A 26,861-nucleotide genomic window follows, 5' to 3' on the forward strand; every position below is an offset into this window, starting at 1 on the left:
CACAGAAAATAGTCCAGTCAGAGCAAATAGATGCAATCCTGGCATACTTCTCACATTTGTGTAGGCTTAAAGCTAAGAGGTGGCTTAGCCTGGATCCACTAAAAATAATCATTTTTCCTGGATCTGTGAATCAGAAATCCTGCTCTAGCTTTTCAGTTTATTTTTATTTTAATGGTGTCAATTTGGGTGCTTTTTATATCCTCTGAGAAACCGAAATGTTGCTGGTAATGCTCCAAAGAGATTAAAGTACAGTTATAGTCATTGATTTGTCCTAGTCTAGTTTTATTGGGATGAAACTATACAACCTTTTAATAGCACAACAAAGAATCTGCAGGTTGTTTGTGGTCGCAGCTTTTTCAGACATAAAAACAGTGAAATGCAACAAAACTCTTCTTAGTAAAGTTATTAGGCGCCATCTTGTGGATCTTGTAGGGACTTGCATTTTATTTAGAAGTCACGATGCTGTGATCTGACGTTGGACAAAGGAAGGAGAATGTGAACATAATGAATTAGAGATAATGTCATTGATCCAACCGGCAGGTAGTCTATAATAAAATAAGATTTGTGTCTGTTAGGATGAAAACTGTATTATCGTGACCAATTATCAAGCAGCTGAAGCTTGTCAATGGCTTCATAATGAGGTAATTATTAGAATCAGGTGTGTTAGAGTGGAGAGATACTGAAAACATGCAGGGCAGTAGCTCTCCAGGAGCAGGGTTGGTGACCACTGGTCTAGATGTCAGAAATGAGTACTGGCTTACAGCGGTTATGAGAGTGTTGGCCTGTTTTACAACCAAGAAGCCTTTGAAACTTGGTTAAATAGTCAAATTGATTAGGAATATAAAATGCAACAAAGACAACTTGATGAAATCCTGTTGTGAAAATGTACTTAACTCAGCTGGTATGACTCCTGGAAGTGACTCCAGTTTGTCATTTAGGGGGTTTTTGCCTTTATTTTGGCAGAAGTTGGCAGAAAGGCCAACAGGAAACAGGGGATGACCTGCAGCAAAAGTCCCTTGCTGGAATCAAACCAGGGACGCTGCTATTATGTGGAATGCACCGTAACCACTCAGCTACCAAGACGCTCCCAGTGTATCATTTTAATACTTAATTTTTTTAAATAAAAGATCGGTACCACTGTCAAATACAGTATGGCTACAGAACCACAGATTAAACAACCTTACGTTAGCTTTAGAGCAGGGCTAGCTGAGCAAACTGGCAGCTATAGCTTCATACTGTATTTACTGTCCAGATATAACATGTATCCATCAAGTTGTTTTAAAAAGCCTGGTGTGGTGCTACATTTTACTTGATACAGTTAAAAAAAAGGTAGTTTTCTTAGATATTACAAGTGATTTTACAATATATTCTGGATTAGCTACATTTCTAATGAATGTTGTACTTAGGAAACTGGGTTTTTTTGAGGTTTGAACATTTTTCTTCTTCTTCATTGTCCTGGTTAAAAACAGTATTTTGCACTGGACAGCAAGGTTCACAATCTAGATAGATAGATAGATAGATAGATAGATAGATAGATAGATAGATAGATAGATAGATAGATAGATAGATAGATAGATAGATAGATAGATAGATAGATAGATAGATAGATAGATAGATAGATAGATAGATAGATAGATAGATAGATAGATAGATAGGTAGGTAGATAGATAGATAGATAGATAGATAAATAGATAGATAGATAGATAGATAGATAGATAGATAGATAGATAGATAGATAGATAGATATAGATAGATAGATAGATAGATAGATAGATAGATAGATAGATAGATAGATAGATAGATAGATAGATAGATAGATAGATAGATAGATAGATAGATAGATAGATAGATACATGAAGGTAGATAAATAGATAGATAGATAGATAGATAGATAGATAGATAGATAGATAGATAGATAGATAGATAGATAGATAGATAGATAGATAGATAGATAGATAGATAGATAGATAGATAGATACATGAAGGTAGATAAATAGATAGATAGATAGATAGATAGATAGATAGATAGATAGATAGATAGATAGATAGATAGATAGATAGATAGATAGATAGATAGATAGATAGATAGATACATGAAGGTAGATAAATAGATAGATAGATAGATAGATAGATAGATAGATAGATAGATAGATAGATAGATAGATAGATAGATAGATAGATAGATAGATAGATAGATAGATAGATACATGAAGGTAGATAAATAGATAGATAGATAGATAGATAGATAGATAGATAGATAGATAGATAGATAGATAGATAGATAGATAGATAGATAGATAGATAGATAGATAGATAGATAGATGTATAGATTTAAACTGTATTGATCCCCTTGGGGAAATTTAGGGTCCAGCAGCTTAATACACAAAGACATCAAAAAACAATATACTAAAAAATTGAATACAAAATACAATCTATCCAGCAGGCCTAATCTTTTATGTTTTCTCCTTTTCTCTACTACACTCTGATAAGTCTTCACAACACTATATAAACACTGACAACACCTAACTAAGAACGCCTTTATGAAATTATTAGAAGAATAACCAGTTTTAAATGATAGCTTGACATTGATATTGGCTGTAGGTATCAGTTCATAAAAGCGTGTCAACCTCGTCACGTTTGGATGAATGGTTCGTTGCTCTGGCTCACAGTGATGGGTGGGGCAGTCTGGCTGCCTCGGGCCCCAGCTGTCGCCCACTGACCCACTGAGGCAGGGTGGGGTCTCCTCATCTACAGAAACCCCCCCCCCCCCCCTCGACTTCCACAAAGAGAAGAAAGAGAAGAGTGTATAGCTGCGATCCAGAGGAAACCTAATATCACCCTGTGAAGATGATATTTGATGGGTGCTCTTTGGTTTATTGAGCTTTTCTTTATATTTTAAAGAGAAATAACATAATAAATAAACAGGAATGATAAGAATAAATAAATAAATGAAACATAGCATAACTCAAACTACATCATATCATTACCTTAAACAAACTGATCCCTTCCACACTGGTTCCTTTATCTTAGCTTTCTTTACGCTAAGCTAAGCTACCTGTGTTCTGGCTCAAGCTTCATACCTTTTTATCATTTAACTGTCCACAAACAATCTTATTTCCAAAACATTAAACTATTGTTTTAATGTAAAACACGCTGAGTTGTAATGATCTTGGCTACATATTTAAAATCCCCTTATTTTGCCCCATTTGTCGCTCTTCTTCTGTTCTTTCATTGATTTTTCTAGATTATTATAAATATCAATGTTTCATTTCACTTTATTGCTCTTAAAATTATATTAAATCTCAAATTCTCCCAAAAATTTCAAATAAAGCAACCGTTACATAAGCTGTAAAATTCAGACACGCCCCTTTAAAACCATTTAGACACGCCTACCACCGCTTCATCAAATATTAAGCTCTTTAATAATGTATTACCTCAGCCATTATAGTAATTTATCATCATTTATTTATTTGGTTTGGTGCTTAATCTATGTGTTGGTCTGTTTTGTAAACTTCTGTTAATAAAAACGAGAAAGAAAACATATTTATTAGCACTGATACACATTCATTACTCTTTATACCATCAATACTGATAGTATCATGCCAGAAGTCATCAGGTAGTATCAGTGAAAGATGTAAGAGATGTAACGGTACCAATACGGTCGCAGCAGGTTAAAGTAGCAACAGAAGCAGAAGCACAAACAACTAGTGTAAAAAAAACCTTTAAAAAATGGAGTTTAAGAATATATTTTCACAAGTTAATAAGAAGAAGAACATCAGAAAAAAGAAAAAATATATAATTACAATAAAATATATTCTATACGATTTCAAAGAAGTTGATATTTTACCCAATAAGAAAAAATACTTTCATTATTTATTCCTTTAACCCTCCTGTTGTCCTCAGGTCAAGGAAGGACAGGAGGAAGGAAGGAAGGAAAGAAAGAAGGAAGGGAGGAGGAAGGGAGGAAAGAAGGAAGGAAGGAATGAGGAAGGAAGGAAGGAAGGAAGGGAGTAAGGAGGGAGGGAGGGAGGAAAAGAGGAAGGAAGGAAGGAGAGAAGGAAGGGATGAAGGAAAGGAGGAAGGAAGGAAAGAAGGAAGGAAGGAAGGAAGGAAGGAATGAAGAAGGAAGGAAGGAAAGTAGGAAGGAGGGAGGGAGGAAAAGAGGAAGGAAGGGATGAAGGAAAGGAGGAAGGAAGGAAGGAAGGAAGGAAGGAAGGAAGAAAGGAAGGAAGGAAGGAAGGAAGGAAGGAAAGAAAGAAAGAAGGAACAATCAAAAGAGATGGGGTCAATTTGACCCAGGAGGACGACAGGAGGGTTAATGTCGAAACTAACCTTGAAAAAAAGGCCTCTAAAACTATATAATCTTTATATAATCCTACATTATAGTCTGAAGATGATACGTTGATCTTAAAGATTCCTCGTATTCATCATTACTGCTGTTTTCATTGTTTTAAAACTTATTTTTGTCTCTTCTTTCTCTCCGACCTGCTTTTTATGTTTCACTTTCTGCTGGAGCTGTTGCAACACAGGAAGGATGGGGAGAGGATTTCCTTTAACCTTCGTGTCGTCCTCCCGGGTCAAATTGACCCCGTCTGTTTTGACTTTTCCTTCTTTCCTCCCTTCTTCCTTCCGTCTGTCCTCCCTCCTTCTCTCTTTCTTTCTTTCCTCTCTCTTTCCTCCCTTCCTTCTTTCCTTCCTCCATCCCTCCTTTTTTCCTTCCTTCCCTCCTTCCTTCCTTTCTTTCCTCCCCCCTACCTTCTTCCCTTCCTTCCTTCCTCTTTTCCTTTCTCCCTCCCTCCCTCCCTCCTTTCTTCCCTCCTCCCTCCTTTCCTCCCTTCTTCCTTCCTTCCTCCCTCCTTTCCTCCCTTCTTCCTTCCTTCCTCTCTCCTTTCCTTCCTTGTTCCTCCCTTCCTCCTTCCTTTCCTTCCTTGTTCCTCCCTTCACCCCTCCTTTCCTTCCTTCCTCCCTCCTTCCTTCCTTCTTCCTCCCTGCCTTCCTTGACTCGAGGACAACAGGAGGGTTAAAAAAAAAAAATCACTAAATTTCTGTTAGTAGCATTACTACTCAATGCTGTCGACCTGCTTAAGCACAATTTTGAAGTATTTTTAGTATTTCCATTTTACGCCACTTCACACCTCTACTTTACTTACACGGCAGACTGAATTATTCTACATTTTGCTCTTTTCAGATTAAGAATTGTCATGAAAAACAAACAGTGTAGAGAAACGTTAAATTAATACTTTATTTAGCATAACTTTGTAGTTTTTTCTTCTTTCCTTCCTCATTACTCATATTATGACCCCTCAAATGTATCCTGTGGCCCTCATGGGGGCCAAAGCCCTCGATGGATGAAAATCTAGCAAAGTAATTGTACATTTTGAACCTTTTTGCTTATAATAGGCTACTTCAATATGACTTTGAATTTAAGACTTGTACTGTAGTCTACTGGTGATGGAGTATTTTTTCATTTATGTCCTGCCACTAAAATATGATATTAGTCAGTTGCAATATATAAATATCATATATTGTTATATGAGACCAGATAGTCTTAGATTTTGGATATCGTTATATCATGATATGACATCAGTGTCTTTTCCCAGGTTTTAAACGCTGCAGTAAAATACAGTAAAATGTAATTTTCTGTTGTATTTTTGGCCTTTACCCACTTTGTCATTATTTCCACATTATTGATGATTATCTATCAAAAATATCATTGTGTAAATATATTGTAAAAGCACCATTATATTGATATCGAGGTTTTTGGTCATACTGTATATTGCTCTACTAGTCTGAACTTTCAACATAAAAACAATAATACTTTAAGGGACCAAACCAAAACTTTTAAATACTAGTTTTCATGCAGGACTTTCACTTGTACACTAATGGAGTTTTTTTTTCTCCCATCACTTTATTGGTACTTCTACTTCAGTAATTCAGTAAAGATCTCGAGCTCTGCATATTAGTTGTGTTTAAGTGCAGCCTGCCTGCAACGTTCATGACAAAAAAACAAACTGAATTTGAATTTCAGAGAGTGAGGCAGACAAAAGGAAGAGAGAGCGAGAAACGGATAGAGAGAGCCAGCCAGACAAAGAGAGAGAGAGAGAGAGAGAGAGAGAGAGAGAGAGAGAGAGAGAGAGAGAGAGAGAGAGAGAGAGAGAGAGAGAGACGCTGTCATCACGCACAGCCGCGGAGGAGGGGAGGGGGCGCTCAGCCGGTCTCTCCTGTCTCTGCAGCAGCGGCCATGCTGCTGTCCGCTGCCTGTGTGTCGGTGCATCCTGCCGGTGAATGCTGCCCCCGCTGCATCCCTGTATCCCGGTTTAGAGGACCGGCCTGCACCGAGTCGGCCCGGTCGTAGCTGCTCAGTCCGCCTGAAGCTGCAGAATTCACCGGAACACACCGGTACAACGAGCCGGGGAAAAGGAAAAAGCCTCCATAGCAACAAACCGGTTTCACGGCATTATTGGTAGGTGCCTCCCTCTTTAGTGTGTGTGTGTGTGTACGTACGCGCGTGTGTCTGTGTATGTGTGTGGGTGTGTGGGTGTGTGAGCTTAGCAGTGTTTGGGCGGATTGATGGATGGAAGTCAATTCGTGTATCAGATGGAGAGAGAGAGAGAGACAAACACGGTACAGGTTTTATCATAATCTGTCTGATGCTCATATTTTGCTTTTGGCTTCAGATAAATTTCATGTTACAGGAAATCAATGGAAATGTCTCTCTTGGGCCTCGCAGGAAATGTCATTTAACTGAAATGTAGTCACTGTGTTACACCTATAACCTCATTTGCACATTTGATTTAACTGGAATTTATTCATGTTTTGCATGTAAAAGCCACTGGAAGCAGATTTGCAAAGCAGAGAGCCCAGTCTGTCTGGCATTGTGCTCAGAATCCAACCTAATAGTGCATGCCTGTGTTCATTAACCTTAAATAACTCACTGAAATAGCTAATTCAATATAAATCGTGCTCTCTTTCTGCACCAGAAGACATAATTGAGGGGCTGAATTTGTCTCTCAGTCTCTCAGGATGGGAGGTCTGCCTTGTCAGTAAACCATGTGATTGCCATCTCTTTTATTTGCAGTGATGGAGGCATGTTGAGAACGCCGGAAGACAAAAGTGTGACTGGAACAGAAACCCCCTGAAACGAACCGGATTACCAGGACTGCAACCGAACGTGCCAGGTCTGGAGCTGGACTGCAGAGGCTTGTTGTACCACGTCTACACCACAATGTACCAGGTTTAGAGCCAGATTACTGACGTTACAGCGGGGTAAGTGAGACTGCAGGAAGGTAACTGCTAGGACACGAACAAGTCATTAACTAGAGAGTAGACGTATGTTTGGATAAGCTTCACCTGAGTTTAAAATGATGTAAAATGAAGTACTTGGACAGTGTGAGGTTTGGTTTCAGTAACATTCATAGTGTCCATGAAAGCAGCTTTAAGCAAGATATACAACCCTGACCTGATCAAGCACTGGAATACCTGAAATTTAGGATTCTTCTAGTGGAGAAAGTACTGTTTTTGGTTCTGAAAGTATTCAGAAGTGTTCGTAGTATTAATAGAAGTCTGAGTAGTCACCAGTCGGTTTCTCATTGTGTGTCAATAGTCACCTTCCTATTTTAGAACAACTGTGTTGTAATATTTCAACAGGGTACCACTGGAATTACAACCTGATCTACAGCAGGATCCCAGAGCTACATCTGCCATCTCTTTACTGGGATTATACCAGTGTTACAGTTGATAAAAGGGACTGTAACAAAGACCTAAAAGTCTTCTTACTGGCTTTTTAGTTTGGCCAACTGAACTACAAAGCATTTAAGAAGTCTGCATGATCGATATTGGGATTACAGAAGGATTAAAAAATCTAAAGCCACATTTCAAGGACTACAACTGGATTACCAAATCTACAAACAGTCACATTTAATGGGTTTATAGTAATATCCTGGAAGAAGAAAAAGTACGATCTAGTAGCTACTTAGTCAACAAGCTTATAACTCGTTTCATCAGGACTACACAGAACATTTTTAGAACTATAGTCGCGTTATCTTCACTTTAACCAACTCTGCATGAGGTAGAGAGAATAACAGTCATTGTTTTTCACTGTTGGAAAATGAATCGTATGTAGTAGAGAGACTCTTTTGAACGTTACTGGACTTTTATTCATCATGTCTTTGAGTAAGACCCTTGAGCTGGAGCACTTCGACGAACGCGACAAGGTTCGTCGTGGACGCTCCACCCGGACCAAGAGAGATGAGTCCAGCGGCGGTGCTGGCGGGGGGTCTGGCCCCAGCTCCAGGGGCAGCAGCCTGGTACCTAGCCCTGCCCACAGCGCCAACTGCAGCTACTACCGGACCCGCACCCTGCAGGCGCTCACCTCGGAGAAAAAGGCCAAAAAGGTCAGATTCTACCGCAACGGAGACGGGTACTTCAAGGGTCTGGTGTACGCTGTGTCTAGTGACCGGTTCCGCTCGTATGACGCTCTGCTGATGGAGCTGACGCGCTCTTTGTCGGATAACCTGCATCTGCCGCAAGGGGTGCGCACGATCTACACCATAGATGGCACCAAGAAGATCACCAGTATGGACGAATTGGTGGAAGGTAGGACTCTTTACTCGGCTTTGTTCTCAGTTGACTTAAAGGAAAAGTTTGACGTTTTGGGACATTGTGCTGTCTTACTGAAGTTCTTCTTTAGGCTGGGTGGCATAAAACAAACATTTAAATATGTATTTTGATGGGAGACCATGTTTGTTAAACTGATGTCATTGCTGGTCATAACACCACACTTCATTTTAGTCCAGCTTCTCTATGTTAAACTAAGCTGCCTGCATGCTCTAGCTTCCTGTTTAGTGTACAGACATGTTCTTGGTATTGATTGTCGGTGGATTTCCCAAAACGTCAAACCTTTCCTTTAACACATCTCCAATGCAGCGTGTCCAGTGTGTCTGCCTGCTGGTCTGACAACAGCTTTATGAAATGTGTACCTGATGTAATATTGTCCCGTCATGATCAATTCATTGTGGTTAATTAGGTTTGTCTCTAATTGGTCATTAGGATCAGGATAAAGGCAGAATCAGCCATTTTTTATTGGCTGTAATGAAGCGTGACACATTTATGATCTCTTTAGCTTCATTAACTTGGCTCTTTTTTTCAAATGTATTATTAATATTATGGTAAACAGTTAAGCTGCTGGTATGGACCATTTAGTTTTTCTTCCATTAAAATAATCTTCCAAACATGAAGCGAGTGAGAAGCAGAGTGCACCAAAAAACCTGGATCACGACGTCTCTGGTGGCTTTTCTACAAGCTGTTCTCTCAGCGGGGGGGCATAAAACAAACATTTTATAATATGCTGTAGTGGGAGGATCGTCTGTTGTAGATAAAATCCTACCACACAGCGTTTATTGTGCAAATAAATTGACTTCTGATTGACCAGATTACAAGACTCAATTATGAACAAGGTGTAATTGTTCAGACTCCATCGATCGATCAATTGATCCGTCCTGCCTCAACTTCCTCACTGTCTACTTCCTCTCAGCGTCGTCTGTGTTTGTTATGCAAACATTCTTGCATTATTTATTTGAGTACTTCAACAGCAGAAGAATGAGCATATAATCAATACAGTAACATTTTAAACACTAATTAGGAACCAAAACTATCCATACTATCAAAACATTTAGATTATTAAAGTCACCATCAAATGAAAAATGGGTTAGGGTTATTAGCTTGTCGATGATTCAAGGCATAAAAGCCACAACACATTTTCCATCCGCCATTCAATCACACTGTCTTTCTCTCCCTTGGGCTACACTATTAAATGATCTCTTCCTGTGTGACATCCTGCCTCCAACATCCTACTACTGTATGTCATAAGAATGCAGGATGCCGTTGTATTGAGACTAAAACCACAAGAGTTTATAGTTTTATATTAGTGTCTGTTAAACCTTTTTAAAGTTTGGAGAACCGAACCGTCAACCTGCCGAGTCACAAGCCGACTGCAAGTGCATTAATGTGACATTTAGAGCTGCAACAATCGACAGATGATTAATTGTTTCGATCATTTTTCAAGCCAAAAAAAAGCCCCAAATCCTCAAGTTTCAGTGTCTTTAAATATGAGAATTTCTATATCTTCAGGTTTTGGACTGTTGGTCAAAAACAAGCAAATTGAAGGCTTCACATGGACTTTAAGAAATAGTAATTGGCATTTTTTTTACTCAATTTTTAAACATTTTATAAAATAAATGATTAATTGGTTAATCGAGAGAATAAGTGGCAAATGTATCCACAATGAAAGTAATTGTTAGTTGCAGCTTTTGGTGAAATCTTCCATGTCCAAACTTTAAAATATAAATATATTTCTGGATAATCTAACAACAACTCTGAAGTCCGTCTACTCTTCCTCACATGAATCCATTTATCCTGAAGCAGATCAGTGGCTGAGTAACATCACTGCCCGTCAATATTGATGTGCTCCTGGTTGTAATATCCACTAATGAGCGTCGGTGCCAGGAAGCCGTTCAGCCAGAGACGCACTGAACGACAGCAGCATCACTCTTCAGCACTTTGGTGAATGAACTAATGACTGCCCTGAAAGTGGGGAAACTCGTCATTTACGAACCTCTCAGAGCATTCGAGCTGCACAGAGAGAGGAAAACATGGAGGTTTGAAGTCGCTCGAGTGTTTCTTTGGCTCAAGTTTTAACTGTAGAGGCTTCACTGACTGACTAATGATGCTGTATTAGTGTTATTGATTGGCTGAGCTGAAAATCAAACTTGCATGTGTCAAAGTTGTACATTGGGTTTTGACAGCCGTGTTCGTTTACCGTTTACCGTTATCTGGATTTACAGTCTCAAGGCCTCTTTAATGAATTTTACTGTAATTTAGTCAAAGAAATGTTGTACTTTTGGGGTTTTAGAGATAAAAGATTCACACTTTTAGGTCACCTGACAACAAAAGTCATTCATTAAGAGCTGTGTGATGATTAAAAATAGTGTGCATTGATAATATAGCACCATCTACCTTTAACAATGGCTGATGTGAGGCGTTTAATGTTCCCGAGTCTTAATTATGACCTTAGTGTTGACCTGAGTGGTTTTTACGAGTCAGAAACTGGTATTTACCGACTTTACTGGTATGACCTGAACGCAGCAGCATTACAAAAAACAAAAAACTACACAGACGACCAACTTAAAATAAGTGATGCCTTTTTATACTGGCTTTAAAACCTGATCTACAGCACAGGACTCACAGGTTAAATGCAAGTTTTTTATTATTCTTAGTGATTCTTGATTATAGCTTTGACGTTTATTCTGTAAAATGTGAGAAAATAGTAAAAAAAAAACAGTTCCAGCTGTTTTATGGAGACATCTTTTATTCTTCTTTGTTTATCTGTTAGTTTATCTTTTTATCTTTCTTTCTTCAGTAGCTCATGCCTCATCAATACTTGGATGTTTTGTGCATTATTGTGATGCAAATAGTTGTAAATGAAATATTTGAATATGTAAAAACAAAACAAAAAAAAAAACAGTACACAACATATAAGTGATATAAAACAGACATTTAAAGGTGCAGTGTGTAGAGTTTTGTGGCAGTAATGGAATATAATACACATAAGTATGTTTTAATTAGTGTATTATCAGTTTAGTCGCTTCAAGCTGCAACCTCACCACTAGATGTCACTAAATCCTACACACTGGTCCTTTAAGGAGTTGAACGCTTCTTTTGACATTTTTGCTCAATAAATGACTTCAGTAATTACTGAAATTGTTGCCAATAAATATGTTTAATGATGACTAATTAATAGGCCTGTATATAAAATAGTTTATTCTTAATTTGCACTTTTAACCAGTATAATATTTTTTATTTTAACTTGCACTTTATTAGGTCATGTGTTTTTATAACAGATTTTAGTATCCTTAATTTACTCTTACACCTCTTTGTATTGTCTGTTGTTTGTTGCTTTATCACTTTCATGCTTATTGAGCTGCTGGTAATCTGAATTTCCCATTGGGATCAATAAAGCATCTATCTATCCATCTATCCATCTGTCTATCTGTCTATCTATCTATCTATAGGTATTGATCGATATTGATGACAACTGGCGTGTTCTTCTTGAGCAGGTTGTTGAAATGTTTAAATTAGATGAAAATGTCCGTTGGTGGTTTCTCATAGAGCTGCAACTATTGATAGTTAATCGATTAGTAGGTCGTGTGAATTAATCACCATAATTTTATTAATTGATTCAACATTTTTAATCCTTTTATTAAGAAATGTTTTCAGACTTCAGCTTCTCAAATTTAAATATTTGGGTTTTGGTCTGTTGGTCGGAATAAAAAAGACATTGGATGACGTCACATTGGGCTTTGGGCAATCAATCAAACATTTTTGGACATTTATAGACCAAAGGACCAGCTGATCAATCGAGAGAATAACCAGCAGATTAATTGAACACAGATGTTAATTGCAGCCCTGCAGCTTCGCTCTGCTGCTTGAGCGACACACAGAAGGTGTTTTTGTGTTTTTAGTCTGTCGGGGATTTGAATAAATACCCGCAGCAGTGTCTGTCCGGCTGGTTTGAATAGCAAAGTGAAAGTCAGCAGCATGTGGAGGAGAGACAAGGTCACACACACACACACACACACACACACACCACACACACACACACACACACACACACACACACACACACACACACACAACACCTGAGAGAGAGAGAGAGAGAGAGAGAGAGAGAGAGAGAAAGAGAGAGAGAGAGAGAGAGAGAGAGAGAGAGAGAGAGAGAGAGAGAGAGAGAGAGAGAGAGAGAGAGAGATGAGAGAGAGAGAGAGAGAGAGAGAGAGAGAGAGAGAGAGAGAGAGAGAGAGAGAGAGAGAGAGAGAGAGAGGAGAGAGAGAGTGTGTGTGTGTGTGACAGGGATAAAGGGAGAACAGGATGTGTGTTTTGAGGACTACAGGGAACGACAACCGTGTGTGAGAGGAGAGAAAAAACAGAGAGAGAAAGGTGTGTGTTGGAAAGATAGCGAGAGGAGAGGAGGATAGAGGAAAGAGAAAGAGAGAGAGAGAGAGAAGGACGTGATTCATTTAGAGTAACTGCAGGCTGGAGAGACTCTACTGGATTTATCATTTTAATTAATTACTGTAAAAAAAAAACCAATGTGATTCATGGAGTCAATCAATCAGAAATCACTGCCCATCCTCCATCCCTTCCCCTTACATGATGCCTAAAACAGAGCACATGATTAAAAACAATAAATCTATGTGAAAAATAGTAATAATAATAAAAAATAATGCCTGACCGATATAACACTTAGCTGATATTATTCAATCCAATCCACTTTATTTATATAGCACGATTTTAACAAACACAAGGTTTCTAAAGTGCTGCACTAAAAGATAAAACACAATAAAAAGATGAAGTACTCAATAGAAACATAAAAAGCAATAAAATAAAATAAATAAAATGCACTGCCTGCACAAGATAAAAATATGCACGTGTACACATAAAATCAACACTCTACATGGTGTCAAAAGCCAAAGAAAAGAGTTGGGTTTTAACCAGGCGGGGAGTTCCGGTCCTCTGCAATGATGCCAACGTGGAAGTAACTTAAAACTGCATTCTATCAAAAGGCCACCAGGGGGCGACCGTTTTGGTGTCAAAAGGACTTCCGTCTCTATACAAGTCAATGGAGAATTCACCAACTTCTCACTTGATTTATAACCTGTTTTAAAGAGTTTTAAAATGAGACAAAGAGGCCGATTATTGGCCGATATCGACCTATCACATATATTTCAGTATCAGTGTATTTGTTGTCTTATATGTGCCGATATATTTCTCATATCAGAAATCCAGTTCATAGTTTTTTATTGAGTCCTTTTTAAAAAACACTGTAAATAGTTAAAGAAGTACATTTGTTTTGTTGGATCATTTTCGGGTTGATCACATGACGCCTCCTGTGTGACACGATGAGTTTTTCACCTCATGTCACCAGCAGAGCGTCAACAGCTTAGAGAGAGAGAGAGACTGAACCTGACATCTGCTGTCACCTCCAGTCTGCACACACGCACACACACACACACACACACACAGCTTGTTTTACTACAGCCGCTGTCTCACCACATCCGACCTGAACTCACCTCTTAAAAAATAGATGAATCAGTAATTTACTCCCATTTTAAATAAAGATCATTTAACTACATTTACTACAATAATAAACAGAAACATATTAAACACATCACACTGTTTTAATTTCCTTTCTTCTTTATTTCAGTTCACTTTAAAAATGACTTTATGGAGACGTTAAACTTCTCTAACTACTGATCAAATAACTAAATAATGGATCAAAGTGAGAAGTTAGTCGCCTCTTTGTGTTGAGTTGAGTTTTAACCTTCCTTATTCTTCCATTTCTGCTTATTTTTGCAAATTATGGTCAATAGGCCAAATTAAAATGAAATTAAACCTCATTTTTTTAGTTAAAAAAGCATAAATTATGAATTATTTGAACTAATTATTTGTCCTTCTGGGTCAATTTTGACCGGATTGACTGTTTATAAAGTAATTATTGACATTATCAATAGGAGGTTTATGTTGGTCTGTCACTGCTGGATGAGGAAATAAGCAACCAGTGCAGGTTTAAAAAGTTAAAAGAGTAAATATGACATTAAATGTGTCACACTGATCTTAAACTGGCCCCAAAAGTCATATAACTAATGTGCAGTCTAACATAACTCTTCTTCTTCTTCCCTCCTCTTCCTCTCTGCTCAGGCGAGTGCTACGTTTGCGCCTCTAACGAGCCCTACAGGAAGGTCGACTACACCAAGATCTCCGTCCCGAGCTGGAAGCCCGGCGCCAGCACTGGGCCCGGCGCACCGACCGCGGCCCGCTCCGCCACAGCGGCCGCCCCAGTGTCGACCACCATCCCCGTCGCCTCCAAAGAGCGTCCCGATACCAGTCGGGAGGGCCGAGAGAGCAAAGACTACATCAAGCCGAAGCTGGTTACGGTGATCCGCAGCGGAGTGAAGCCTCGCAAGGCGGTGAGGATCCTGCTGAACAAGAAGACGGCTCACTCCTTCGACCAGGTGCTGGCCGACATCACAGAGGCCATCAAGCTGGATTCCGGAGCCGTGAAGAGGCTCTACACGCTGGACGGGAAGCAGGTGAGACGATGTTTGATTCTGCTGTCGTTGGTTGGAAGTCATGTTGAGATAATCGGCAGCTTCAGTGGAGAAAATCTTTTGCTCAAATATCGGTGTCAAAAGACCGAAGTGAGAGCTTCTTTCTAGACCGAAACTCCACTTTATTTTAACATAGAGAGAAATACATTGAAGGAGTTGCACAGAGGAGAAGAAAACACATCAGAAGTCACTGCAGCTACATAATAAATAAGGTTTTTTAGTAAGGAACACCCTTTAATTCTCTTTCTTTACAATCTGAGATCAACCATCACTGTTAATATTCTTCTCTCTCCGAATTAGTTCAGACTGATAACCTGAGGAGCTACTGAAATATAGGAAATCAATACATGAAGTACAGTCAAGTAGCCAATTAAAAGAAAGACATGCAGCAACTGTTGTTTGATAATCAATCGATAACTTTAATTTACAAAGAGAAATACATCGAGGAGGCTGCAGAGAGAAGCGGAAAACACATCAGAAATCACAGCAGCTACTTAATAAATAGTGATTTTTAGTAAGAAACATCCTTTAATTTTCTCTTTCTTTACAATCTGAGACAAACCAGCACTGTTTATCTTCTCTCTCCGAATTAGTTCAGACTGATAATCTGAGGAGCTACTGAAATATAGGAAATCAATAAATTAAGTCAATTAGCTGATGGAAAGAAAGTCATTCAGCAACTACGACCGAAGAAAGAAAGAACAAAGCTCTGCCATCAAAATAAAATCCAATATAAACTCATGAATTCAATTAGTTTTATTAGTTTAAACGCTCACAAACACAACAAAAGCAGCTAATTTAAAGGACCAGTGTGAAGGATTTAGTGACATCTAGTGGTGAAGTTGTAGATTGCACCCAACGATGGCCCCAAAACTCACATAAAACCATGAATTTTGTTTGAAACTAACAAAAGTTTGTGGTTTTTGTTTCACTATTTGTCTGATGAAGAACAGTTGAACACATTTCATTGAATTAAGACACAAAATGTGCTTATTTTATGTGTAATTTTGAATGTATTTACCTTAGAAGAATATCTGAATTATCCATAAACTGAAGTTGAATCATAGACGACAGAGACTCAAAGTGGATTTACCCAAAATTAAATTAAATTGCAACACTTGATTAGAAAATTACTGCTTATATCAGGATCAGTTATGTATAAAATAGCATCTTTTAAGGTGGAATTCGGAGTTTAAAGTGACTTCAGCCTCTTTTGAAGCTTAATATTTGACACTTTGAGCTAAATGTGGCGTCTGTTTAAAGTCCCGAAACTGCGACAGTCAGCTCGAGTTTCTCCCTTTGTCGTGTTGAACAGACTCTGATCCTCTCTGAAACTCTTCATGTGCGCTCCTGTCGAGTCGAGGATTTTGGATTTAAACGTGTCACTGGCGGCGCTATTTTTACCGCCGTTCTCACACACACACACACACACACACACACACACACACACACACACACACACACACACGCTTTGAAGTTACAGATAAAGACACAATGACAGTGTGGAGAGCTGAAGAGAAGCAGAGAGCCGGTCGGGGCGTCGGCGTGACTGAAGGAGGTTCGTTGCAGCTCAGATTAAAACACACGAGTGTCAAGACCTCCCAACATTACACACACACACACACACACACACACACACACACACACACACACACACACACAGCACAAAACACCTGCTGAGTTGCAGCTGCTGCGTTCACTGGCCTGCAGAAATGTGATGAAAGTGCAAAATGCCTTAAAAATAACAACAAAAGCTTCTATTACATAAAGATCTGTAACTGTCCCTTTATTTTATTTTATTGAATTTTATTTTATTTTTCCACTGATGCAGATTTCAACCTGCAGAGTGAAACTTTTACATCTAAATGAACGTCTGTAACAGAGTTCACACAGTGCTGATTAAACCAGATAAACCTCTGTGAGTTTTTAATCTGTTCCTTCGCTGGCTGGATGAATCCGTACTGAGCTTCTGACTCTTCTAGACTTTCCAAATGTCATCAGATCAAACTCTGACTGTGAAATGAGTCTTCTGTGGTTTTGTGGCACTAATTTACAGCCACAGCAGATAAGACAGAGTAGACTACAGCAGTCTGTGACGTGTGTGTAATTACTCTCTCTGCCAGAAGGGGGAGACAAACGTCCCACACTGGAGCTTTAAATTATGACATTATGGTTTAAATTAAAACCTTTAAACTTTATTTTCATGGGGGAAAATTATCATAAGTTGCAGCTTTTGATGTAATCCTACATTTTTAGGAGAGGACTTTTTGAGCCTGAGAAACCTGCAATTCACAGTTATTTTAATCATAAATAAATCTGATATATTCCAACCCAAATATATTCCATTTACTGCCACAGACGACTGACAAAAACAGAAAATATTCACATTTAAGACGCTGGAATCAGAGAAATTGGACATTTCTTCTAAAAAATGTGACTTATAATTTAATAGTTGGCTACTAATTGATAAATTTATGACTTAAGTTTAAGCAGCTGACAGATGATTATTAACAGTTTGCTGGACAGAAAAAAACACAAGACTACAAACTCGCTTACTCTTAACGAAGGTTTTATTCTCTCAGACGGCTTCACTTCTTCTTCAGACAGTCTGAATGAAACAAGGTCGGAGTGTGTGTGTGTGTGTGCGCGCGTGCATGTGTGGTTGTGCGTGTGTGCGTGTGTGTGTGTGTGTGTGTGTGTGTGTGTGTGTGTGTGTGTGTGTGTGTGTGTGTGTGTGTGTGTGTGTGTCCTCCCTCTGTCCTTTCAGTTTGTGCAGCCTCTTCAAGCAGCGGGACAGAAACCCCATCACACACACACACACTCATTGACACTGCAGCGTGGTTACCATGGTAACCAGACATCCGGTAACAACCCCGTACTCCTCTCTCACTCACACACACACACACACACTCACACACACACGCTGTGCAGTTCCGGAGGCGGTCAGTATAAAGTAAAACGAGGGAGGAGTGAGAGGTTAAAATGAGGACAAAAGGAAGGCGGGAAGAAAAGGAGGGATGGAAGAGGAGGAGGAGGAGGAGGAGGAGGAGGGTTAGGGTTAGGAGGAGGAGGAGAGGATGCAGGAAGTTGTGACAAGTTAATGAGTGAAGCCAGCGTTTCCACGGCAACTGTACAACATTAAAATTCACTGGTAGCTTTTAAAGACTTTAACACATTTAAACTTTACATTAAACATTAAAAGTCATTAAAATTATATTAAAACAATCATAAATACAGTTAAAAATAATTAAATATAAAATTAAAATAAGATAAAGTAGAATAAGAGTGAATGTTACATTGCTAGATGTGATTCAAAAGCTTTTAATTTGATTATATTAAAGGCAGATTTGCAGTTTTTAATCAATTTTGTTCAGATTTTTTCCTCCTGGTTTAGTTTGGAGAACTGGAGCGATGTGATCCGGTCTCCTGGTCTTTGTGAGGACTCTGAATCAGCTGCAGCTGTCTGATCCAGTTTCTAGAGAGACTTAAAGACTCTGTTACAGTAGTGGAGTCTGCTGAGGATAAAATGAGATATAAGTCTCAGTTTAAAGATGCATTTAAACACTTAACATCAGATATTTATATATATTTAAATGATTAGTTTAGTCAGGAGTTATCTGATGTTTGTTATACTCATAAACATTATATTTAATTTCTGCCAAATCCGTCCCTTAAATCATTAAAGAAATTAACTTTCTGGATCAATTAAGTAAAACAACATCATAACAGCTCATATTATTATATTCTATGCATCAGTAAATTGTCTTAATACACTTGTAACACCTCAGTTTTTTATGTATTTCTTAACTCTGAAGTTTTTATGTTGCTTATCTCACCTTATTGGGTTTTATTGGCTTCTTCTGCACATTTCTCTTCTGTTAGTTACTGTTTTCTTTTCTTATCTCTAAAAAAAATTCTGTATTGTTGTGTCATTTCTTTCTTTTATTTGGATTAAATTAAATCAAAGTTTTAAATCTAGATACTGCACCTTTTTAGGAAGTATTTTAATGTACCACTTTTTCCTTTTCTATCATCTTTCTTTATGTAATCTCTCCTCCCACGCCTCCTTTTATTTCCCCCGTCTCTTTTTTCTCTCTACCTGTTCATCATCATCTCTCTTTCTCTCTCTCTCTCTGTGTGTTTTAAATCTGGGACATTTTGAAGTACGATTTGTATTTAATCCTCACGACAGCGCCGTGTTTGTTTCTGCGTGTGTGTCGGAGCTCGTTGAAGCGACGCCAGCATCAAACAAACGTGATTAAAATATTCCCAGCTGTCGTCTGCTGAGTCACAAAAGCGCACAGAGACACACACACACACACACACACACACACACACACACACACAGTCACACACAGTCACACAAAGACACACAGACACACACGAACACATGCCAATCCAGTGTTTCCATAAATTTGAGTAATAAACCTGTGTGTGTGTGTGTGTGTGTGTGTGTGTGTAGCTGACCTGCCTGCAGGATTTCTTCGGGGAAGATGACGTGTTCATGGCGTGCGGGCCGGAGAAGTTTCGTTACGCTCAGGACGACTTTGTGCTCACACACGGCACCAAAACACCGACCTTCGTTAGCGGTGAGACACACACATACACATACACACACATATCTATTTATTGGAGGAGCTTAAAGGTGAGATGAAAGTTGGACACAGAAATGAATAAAGAAGGTTTAAAAAAAGGACATGAAAACCAAAGTGAAACAAATAAAATCAGACCAGACAGAAAATAGAATTATGTAAGATTGAAAGTAATCCTCCTGAAAAGACGAGACGGCTGCTCTTTTCTTCCATTTATTCCCAGTTAAAGTGTTTTTAGGGAGATGTTGTATGAAGCCACCCTGAAGCTAATATGTGATATTGAACTTTACATTTGAAATAAGACATCTTTATAACTTTATTAATCACAAACTATCAGGTCTTCATCGTGGAAATTAAAGGTGATTTTAGCAACTTATGTTCATTTTGTTGTATTCTAGCGTTATTATGGAAAGCATGACACTCAATCAGTGTGATTTCTAATAAATATCAATATGAAATATTAGTTATATCCTCTCTCTTTCTCTCTCTCTCTCTCTCTCTCTCCCTCCCTCTCTCCAGAGTCCAGGACCAAGGTCTCTCGCCCCGCCGTCCCTCAGAAGCCTCCAACTTCCAAGACTCCCAGCAGCTCCAGTTTATCCACCTCTAAGACTCCACCCAAAGCTCCGTCCAGAACAAAGTCTCCTGCTCCAGGTGGGAACAAATATAATCAGATTAACTTGGTTTTGATGTTTGTTATTTACGTTTTTGGACTTCTTTCAGATAGCCAGCTCAGTCTAATTATGGCCACGTGGAGACATTATACCCAGGCGGGGAGTCCCGGTCCTCTGAAATGATGCCAACGCGGAAGTAACGTAAAACTGCATTCTATCAAAAGGCCACCAGGGGGCGACCGTTTTGGTGTCAAAAGGACTTCCGTCTCTATACAAGTCAATGGAGAATTCACCAACTTCTCACTTGATTTCTAACCTCAGTAAACATTTTCAAAATGTGTTTATGGTCTCAATCGCTAGTTTAAAGCCTTCTTCAATGCAGTATGATGTTCATTTGGGACATTTTGGCCTCCCTGATTTCATATTTGACGATAAAGCAGGGTATGCATTAGGGCGTGGCTACGTCGTGATTGACAGGTTCAGTGGTTCACAGGTTCAGGAGGGCGCCTCATGCTCCTCCTGAACATTGCTCAGTGGAACTATACGGACAGACACATACCGTTACTTTTTACCTGAGTATTGTGACTAATCAAAAGGCTCCTTTCTATCTTTCTTGTCTGCAGCCAATGAGCCGTCGGGATCCCAGTCAGGTGGGAAGTCGTCCAGGTCGAGCCCCTCCCCCACCAGCCCCGGCACACGACGGAGCCTCAAGGTTCGATTGATTTATTGATTTATGTGTCAGCAACTGTTCTCCAAATACTGTTTTTATATTCCTCAACTAAACAATATATTATTTTCTGCTATATTTTAATCATCATCAGTATTGATCAGGACAAGGTGTCAGAAACTACTTTGGCAACCAATCAGATATATAGTGATTGATTATTGAGTACTTTATTGATTGAAGCACATTTCAGTGTTATATTGTTGCAGCCGAGTCACATAAATGACAAAAAAACATACATAAGAAACAAAAAAACGATAACTTTAATAGAATTAAATGAAAGCTGAGAATAGAAATTAAATGTTAGACCATTTTCTTTGATGCTAATAGTAAAAATACACTTTACCATGACAGTTTAATGTCTCTCTGTTGATCTCGTCACTTTGTCTTTGTCTCTAGATTTCTCCTCATCGTTCTTCCTCCACGGACGTTAACGGCGAGGCGAAGCAGACCGATGACACCACTGCTGAAGGTTTGTGTTCACTTCTTTTTTGATATTTAAAATTGTTTTAAAGCCACCATCTTAATGAAAGAAATTAAACTCTTGACACCTACAGAGATGATTTGTTATGTGGGGTTCAAACAAAACAAAGAGCAAATCGGTAAGATCTGAGAGTAAAATACTAAAAAATCTCTTCTTCTTCTTCTTCTTCTTCTTCTTCTTCTTCTTCTTCTTCTTCTTCTTCTTCTTCTTCTTCTTCTTCTTCTTCTTCTTCTTCTTCTTCTTCTTCTTCTTCTTCTTCTTCTTCTTCTTCTTCTTCTTCTTCTTCTTCTTCTTCTTCTTCTTCTTCTTCACAGTGAACGGAAATCGGTCTGTTTCTTCGTCCATGATCAATGACAAGTACAAAGTCGGCAAAGTAATTGGAGATGGAAACTTCGCTGTGGTGAAGGAATGCGTGGAGAGGTAGAGAAACCGAGACTGATCATTTAAATGATGATTATTAAGAGAAAACTTCAAATCCCATGATGCTCCTCTCTCATTGAGGAAATCTTTAGACAGGAAGATCTGTTGAGACTATTAACTTATATCAATTAAATGCTGGTTCCAGCTTCTCCAATGTGATGATTAGCACCTTTTCTCTCTTTTTCAGTAATGATTGGATACTTTTTGTAGATAGTTTTTATTTTATTTATTTATTTTAGTTTTAAGTGAACATGAAGACTCAAAACAGAAACAAATTATATTCAGATTTTTTAGATTTCCTCATTCTATATACACGTTTTCTCTGTTTGATATCATTATAAATGTATGAATGGAATATCTTTTAGTTTTTGGACTGCTGGTCAGACAAAAACGAAACATTTAGATATGTCACCTGGTCGATTAATTGATTTAGATAAAAAATTAACTGGCAAAGACTTGCCAAACGTGCTGGTTTGAGTCACTAAGATGTGATGATTTAACGCTCAACTTTGTCAAATATGTTGATAAACTGTTGAGTCAAACAAAATGAGAACATCAGCTTTGACTCTGGAATGTTATAATGAGCATTTTTCACTATTTTCTGACATTTTTTTAAACCAAATACTTTATCAATAATATAAATAATCTTTGGTGCAGCAGTGATGGATTAATGTTCATGTTTCTGGTGTTTTGATTGACAGGTCGACGGGACAGGAGTACGCTCTGAAGATCATTGACAAAGCTCGCTGCTGTGGGAAGGTAACACCGATTTATAGCTAGAGGATTCATACATACAAGAATAACTAAAATACAGATCAGAATAAAAGGTGTAGTCGACATTTAAACACACAGAGAAATCCAACCAATAGTCGACTGTGCAGAGAGTTTAATACACACTTCAGAGTGGTTTCTCCCAATTATACCATGAAATTAAACTGTTTTAACAAAACCATTCAATGCATTTTATATATGATTTAACATGTTACAGCAATATTAGCTCACGTGGCTAATGTTAGCTCCATGATAAGTTACCTGAATGTCCAACAGATATAATTTGAAAGCTGTTGAGAGTTTGAGTCTTTCTCCATCTTTCAAATGCTGCATTGGTGTTACCGTATTCATGTCACATCGGTAATTATTACAAGTTCCCAACTTGTACTGTAGATAACGCTTATGTTAACATCTGAGTCGAATTATATTGGGCAAACTTGTGCGATGTAGTATTTAATAATTCAAAGATAGCAAATATGGATTCCTCACATCAAAGACAGACTCTTGCTCAATGTAATTAAACCCATCTTGATTTGAATGCTCACAAGTTGTTACCATGGTAATCTTTCCCATGTCTACCATTCATACTGTATATCAACCAAGTGCAGAGCTCTCTGTGTGTAGTTCAGGAGGGCTCAAGGAATTGGAGCATTTCCAGGAATTCCTAAACAATAAATTGTCTAATAGTCTATGTAGGATATAAAACCAGGCTTGTTTAAGATCAGTTTTTAAGTTTTTTTTAGATTTCCATAACAGTGTATTTGACTTGATGAGGATGATGTCTGTGTTTCATCATAATGAGAGTCACTGTATGTGTTTGTGAACAGGAGCACCTGATAGAGAACGAGGTGGCGGTGTTGCGGAGGGTTCGACACCCGAGCATCATTGAGTTAATCGAGGTGGATGAAACGCCGTCTCAGCTGTTTCTGGTCATGGAGCTCGTCAAGGTGCTTCGTCCTCTTCTTCTTTCTCTTTCTACATCTTTCCATATTCTCCGCTGAGAATGTAGAAAAATATTTGAAGCACGTGAAGAACGATTATTTTTCTCTCTCTCTGCCTCCTTCAGGGTGGCGATCTGTTCGACGCCATCACCTCCTCCACAAAGTACAGCGAGCGTGACGCCAGCGCCATGGTGTTCAACCTGGCCGGAGCCGTCAAATACCTGCACAGGATGAACATCGTCCACCGAGACATCAAACCAGAGAACCTGCTGGTACACATGCACACACCATTCAGACCATGATCCCTTATAGGGACATTACATAGACATTCATTTTCCTGAAGACTTGGGAATTGGGGACCCTAATCAAACAAACATCCCCAATTAACTGGTCTTAAGTCTGGAATATGACCAGGCGGGGAGTTCCGGTCCTCTGAAATGATGCCAACGCGGAAGTAACTTAAAACTGCATTCTATTAAAAGGCCACCAGGGGGCGACCGTTTTGGTGTCAAAAGGACTTCCTTCTCTATACAAGTCAATGGAGAATTCACCAACTTCTCACTTGATTTCTAACCTCAGTAAACGTTTTCAAAATGTGTTTATGGTCTCAATCGCTAGTTTAAAGCCTTCTTCAATGCAGTATGATGTTCATTTGGGACATTTTGGCCTCCCTGATTTTATATGTGACGATAAAGCAGGGTATGCATTAGGGCGTGGCTACGTCGTGATTGACAGGTTGATTGGTTCACAGGTTCAGGAGGGCGCCTCATGCTCCTCCTGATGCCCATATAAGTAGAATCCATGTTTTTATTTTTCCCGGCATGCACCTGAAATTTCAAGATGGCGCTGCTCAGATCAGAAACTATTGGCCTCCGAGCAGCAGTCCACAAATTGATGGGTGACGTCACGGATGTTACGTCCATTTCTTATATACAGTCTATGGATATGACAAACCACACACATGCACATTAGTTCACTTGAACTTACATAACCATCTAATATGAGAGGAATATTAACATAAAAGCAAATCAGTTATTTTTACTTTCGCAATTTCCTGTATTTTAAGTCTTAAGTTTTTGTCTCTGTCTGTTGCAGGTATGTGAGTATCCAGATGGCACAAAGTCTTTAAAGCTGGGTGACTTTGGTTTGGCGACGGTGGTCGAAGGACCGCTGTACACTGTGTGCGGCACACCGACGTATGTCGCACCAGAGATCATCGCTGAGACCGGGTGAGACAGAACAAGAGTTGAAAATCAGTTTCTGGGTATTAGCTGGTTAAAAAAAAGGTTAGGAGACTTTTATATTAACCTGATCTGTGTGTGCAGGTATGGTCTGAAGGTGGATATTTGGGCGGCAGGAGTCATCAACTACATCCTGCTGTGTGGATTCCCTCCATTCAGAAGGTCAGTGAATGTTTTCTAATAATAAATAATGCAGAGTCGACGAGATTCATTCATTTCTTTTTGTTTAATTTCTTATATTTACAATTTTTATCTTATAAATACCTGCTTGTTATTGTTATAAAAAGGGATTAATTGCATTTCCCATCTTGTTTTCTTCAGTGAGAATAACGTCCAGGAGGAGTTATTTGATCAGATCCTCAGAGGGAAGCTTGAGTTTCCATCTCCAGACTGGGACAGTGTCAGCCTGCCTGCCAAGGTCGGTTTGATGCACTTAAGTCGCAAAATTATCTATTTTTGTTCAAAGTCCCCCACTTTTTGCAGTACATCTATTAGTACATGATATTAGACATTTTACTGCAGGCTGCTAACAATCACATGTTCTGCAGATGCTGATCAGTCAGATGCTGCAGGTGAACGTAGACGCTCGTTTCACTGCTGAGGAGGTCCTGTCACACCCTTGGGTGACGGTGAGAACACAGGCACACACACACAAATACTATATATACAGTACATTCAGGTCACTCTTTCTTACCTTAAATTGGAAGAATTATTTTAAACACCAAACTTTTTGCCTCTTTCTAAAAGTGTAAGAGTTAAATGTTACATAGAACACGGAAACTTTCACATTCTTGTTTTAAAATGTAAGTTAATTTGCATATGTTTATTGTGAGATCATCACAGTTTCATCCTGTTACCTTTTAATAATAAACAACCTTGTTATTGATATGTGTTTCTGCAGGATGAGGCTCCTGTTGACTCCAACACTGTGAGCAGCACTGAAGAGCAGACCAGCGGAGAAACACTGGAACCAGAGCAGGAATCCCCAATTCTGGAAACCAAACAAATTCCTTCCCCTATGGTCTAGAATACGTCCCTGTTCATCTACTGGAAACCCAACAAGTTCCCTTGTTTCTGGTCTAGAATACGTCCCTGTTCATCTACTGGAAACCCAACAAGTTCCCTCGTTTCTGGTCTAGAATATGTCCCGTTCATCTACTGGAAACCAAACAAGTTCCCTCGTTTCTGGTCTAGAATACGTCCCCGTTCATCTATTGGAAACCAAACAAGTTCACTTAAATCCAGTCTACAATCCCCCTTCCAATCTATGGGACATCTATTGTGTTCCCCCATCTCCAGTCTGGAATTTGTCTCATTTTATCAACTGAATAAAGATCTTCAACACATCCAATACCTTCGACTGTAAAGTGGAAACCAAGCACATTGTCTAGAAACAGTCCTCTTCCATCAACTGGAAACCCATCTCTAGTCTAGAACTCCTCCCATTTTAAAAGTACAAGTTTCTTCTATTGGCAACAAAATCTGTCACCTCACTTTTGTTCCAGAAGAGATTCCCTTTCATCTACTGGATACCGAACAAGTTTTCTCACCTCTGGTCTACAGTGCACCTATCTAGACCTGTTCTTCTCCTGGAAGTTACCTCAAATGTGGTCAACAGCACATACCTTTTCATCTACTGGTAACCAAACAAGTTTATACACCTCTAGTCTATAACTTGTTCCTGTTTTTTCTACAAAAAACTAGATGATTTCCCTCAAATATGGTCTTAACCCAGTCCTGTTTCATCCACTGGGAGCCAAACAAGTTCCCTCACCTCTGGTCTAGAACTTGTCCTGTTTTATCAACTGGATATAGAACAAGTTCCCTCAACTATGGTCTGGAATTCATTTCTGTTTCTTTAATTGGAAACTAAGTGAGTTACCTCCCATCTGTCCCAGAAGACGTCCAGTTTC

At 38.9% G+C, this 26,861-nt stretch overlaps 2 protein-coding genes across 2 annotated transcripts in view; one reads left to right on the forward strand and one right to left on the reverse strand.

Moving 5' to 3' along the window:
- The window catches only part of LOC134006179 (zinc finger protein 208-like), a 1,001,836-nt gene that overhangs the window by 837,366 nt on the left and 137,609 nt on the right, over positions 1–26,861 (reverse strand). The gene's annotated exons all lie outside the window — the stretch shown is intronic.
- On the forward strand, positions 8,146–25,975 carry LOC134006190 (serine/threonine-protein kinase DCLK2-like). Its single transcript, XM_062445277.1, has 15 exons — positions 8,146–8,595; positions 14,755–15,146; positions 19,627–19,753; positions 20,276–20,407; positions 20,991–21,079; positions 21,491–21,563; positions 21,890–21,995; positions 22,697–22,754; positions 23,594–23,713; positions 23,833–23,979; positions 24,803–24,936; positions 25,033–25,110; positions 25,270–25,366; positions 25,497–25,577; positions 25,850–25,975. Exons 1-15 carry the CDS (start codon positions 8,163–8,165, stop codon positions 25,973–25,975), a joined length of 2,193 nt encoding a protein of 730 aa, XP_062301261.1. The 5' UTR covers positions 8,146–8,162.

This window comes from Scomber scombrus, chromosome 23 (assembly GCF_963691925.1).
Source record: "Scomber scombrus chromosome 23, fScoSco1.1, whole genome shotgun sequence".
Taxonomy (NCBI): Eukaryota; Metazoa; Chordata; class Actinopteri; order Scombriformes; family Scombridae; genus Scomber; species Scomber scombrus.

Excerpts from the sequence above, each read along its gene's own strand:
- LOC134006190 (XM_062445277.1), top strand. The coding sequence starts at position 8,163 with ATGTCTTTGAGTAAGACCCTTGAGCTGGAGCACTTCGACGAACGCGAC. Across the intron at positions 8,596-14,754 it reads TATGGACGAATTGGTGGAAG|GCGAGTGCTACGTTTGCGCC; the intron begins GTAGGACTCTTT and ends CTCTCTGCTCAG. Across the intron at positions 23,714-23,832 it reads TGGTCATGGAGCTCGTCAAG|GGTGGCGATCTGTTCGACGC; the intron begins GTGCTTCGTCCT and ends TGCCTCCTTCAG.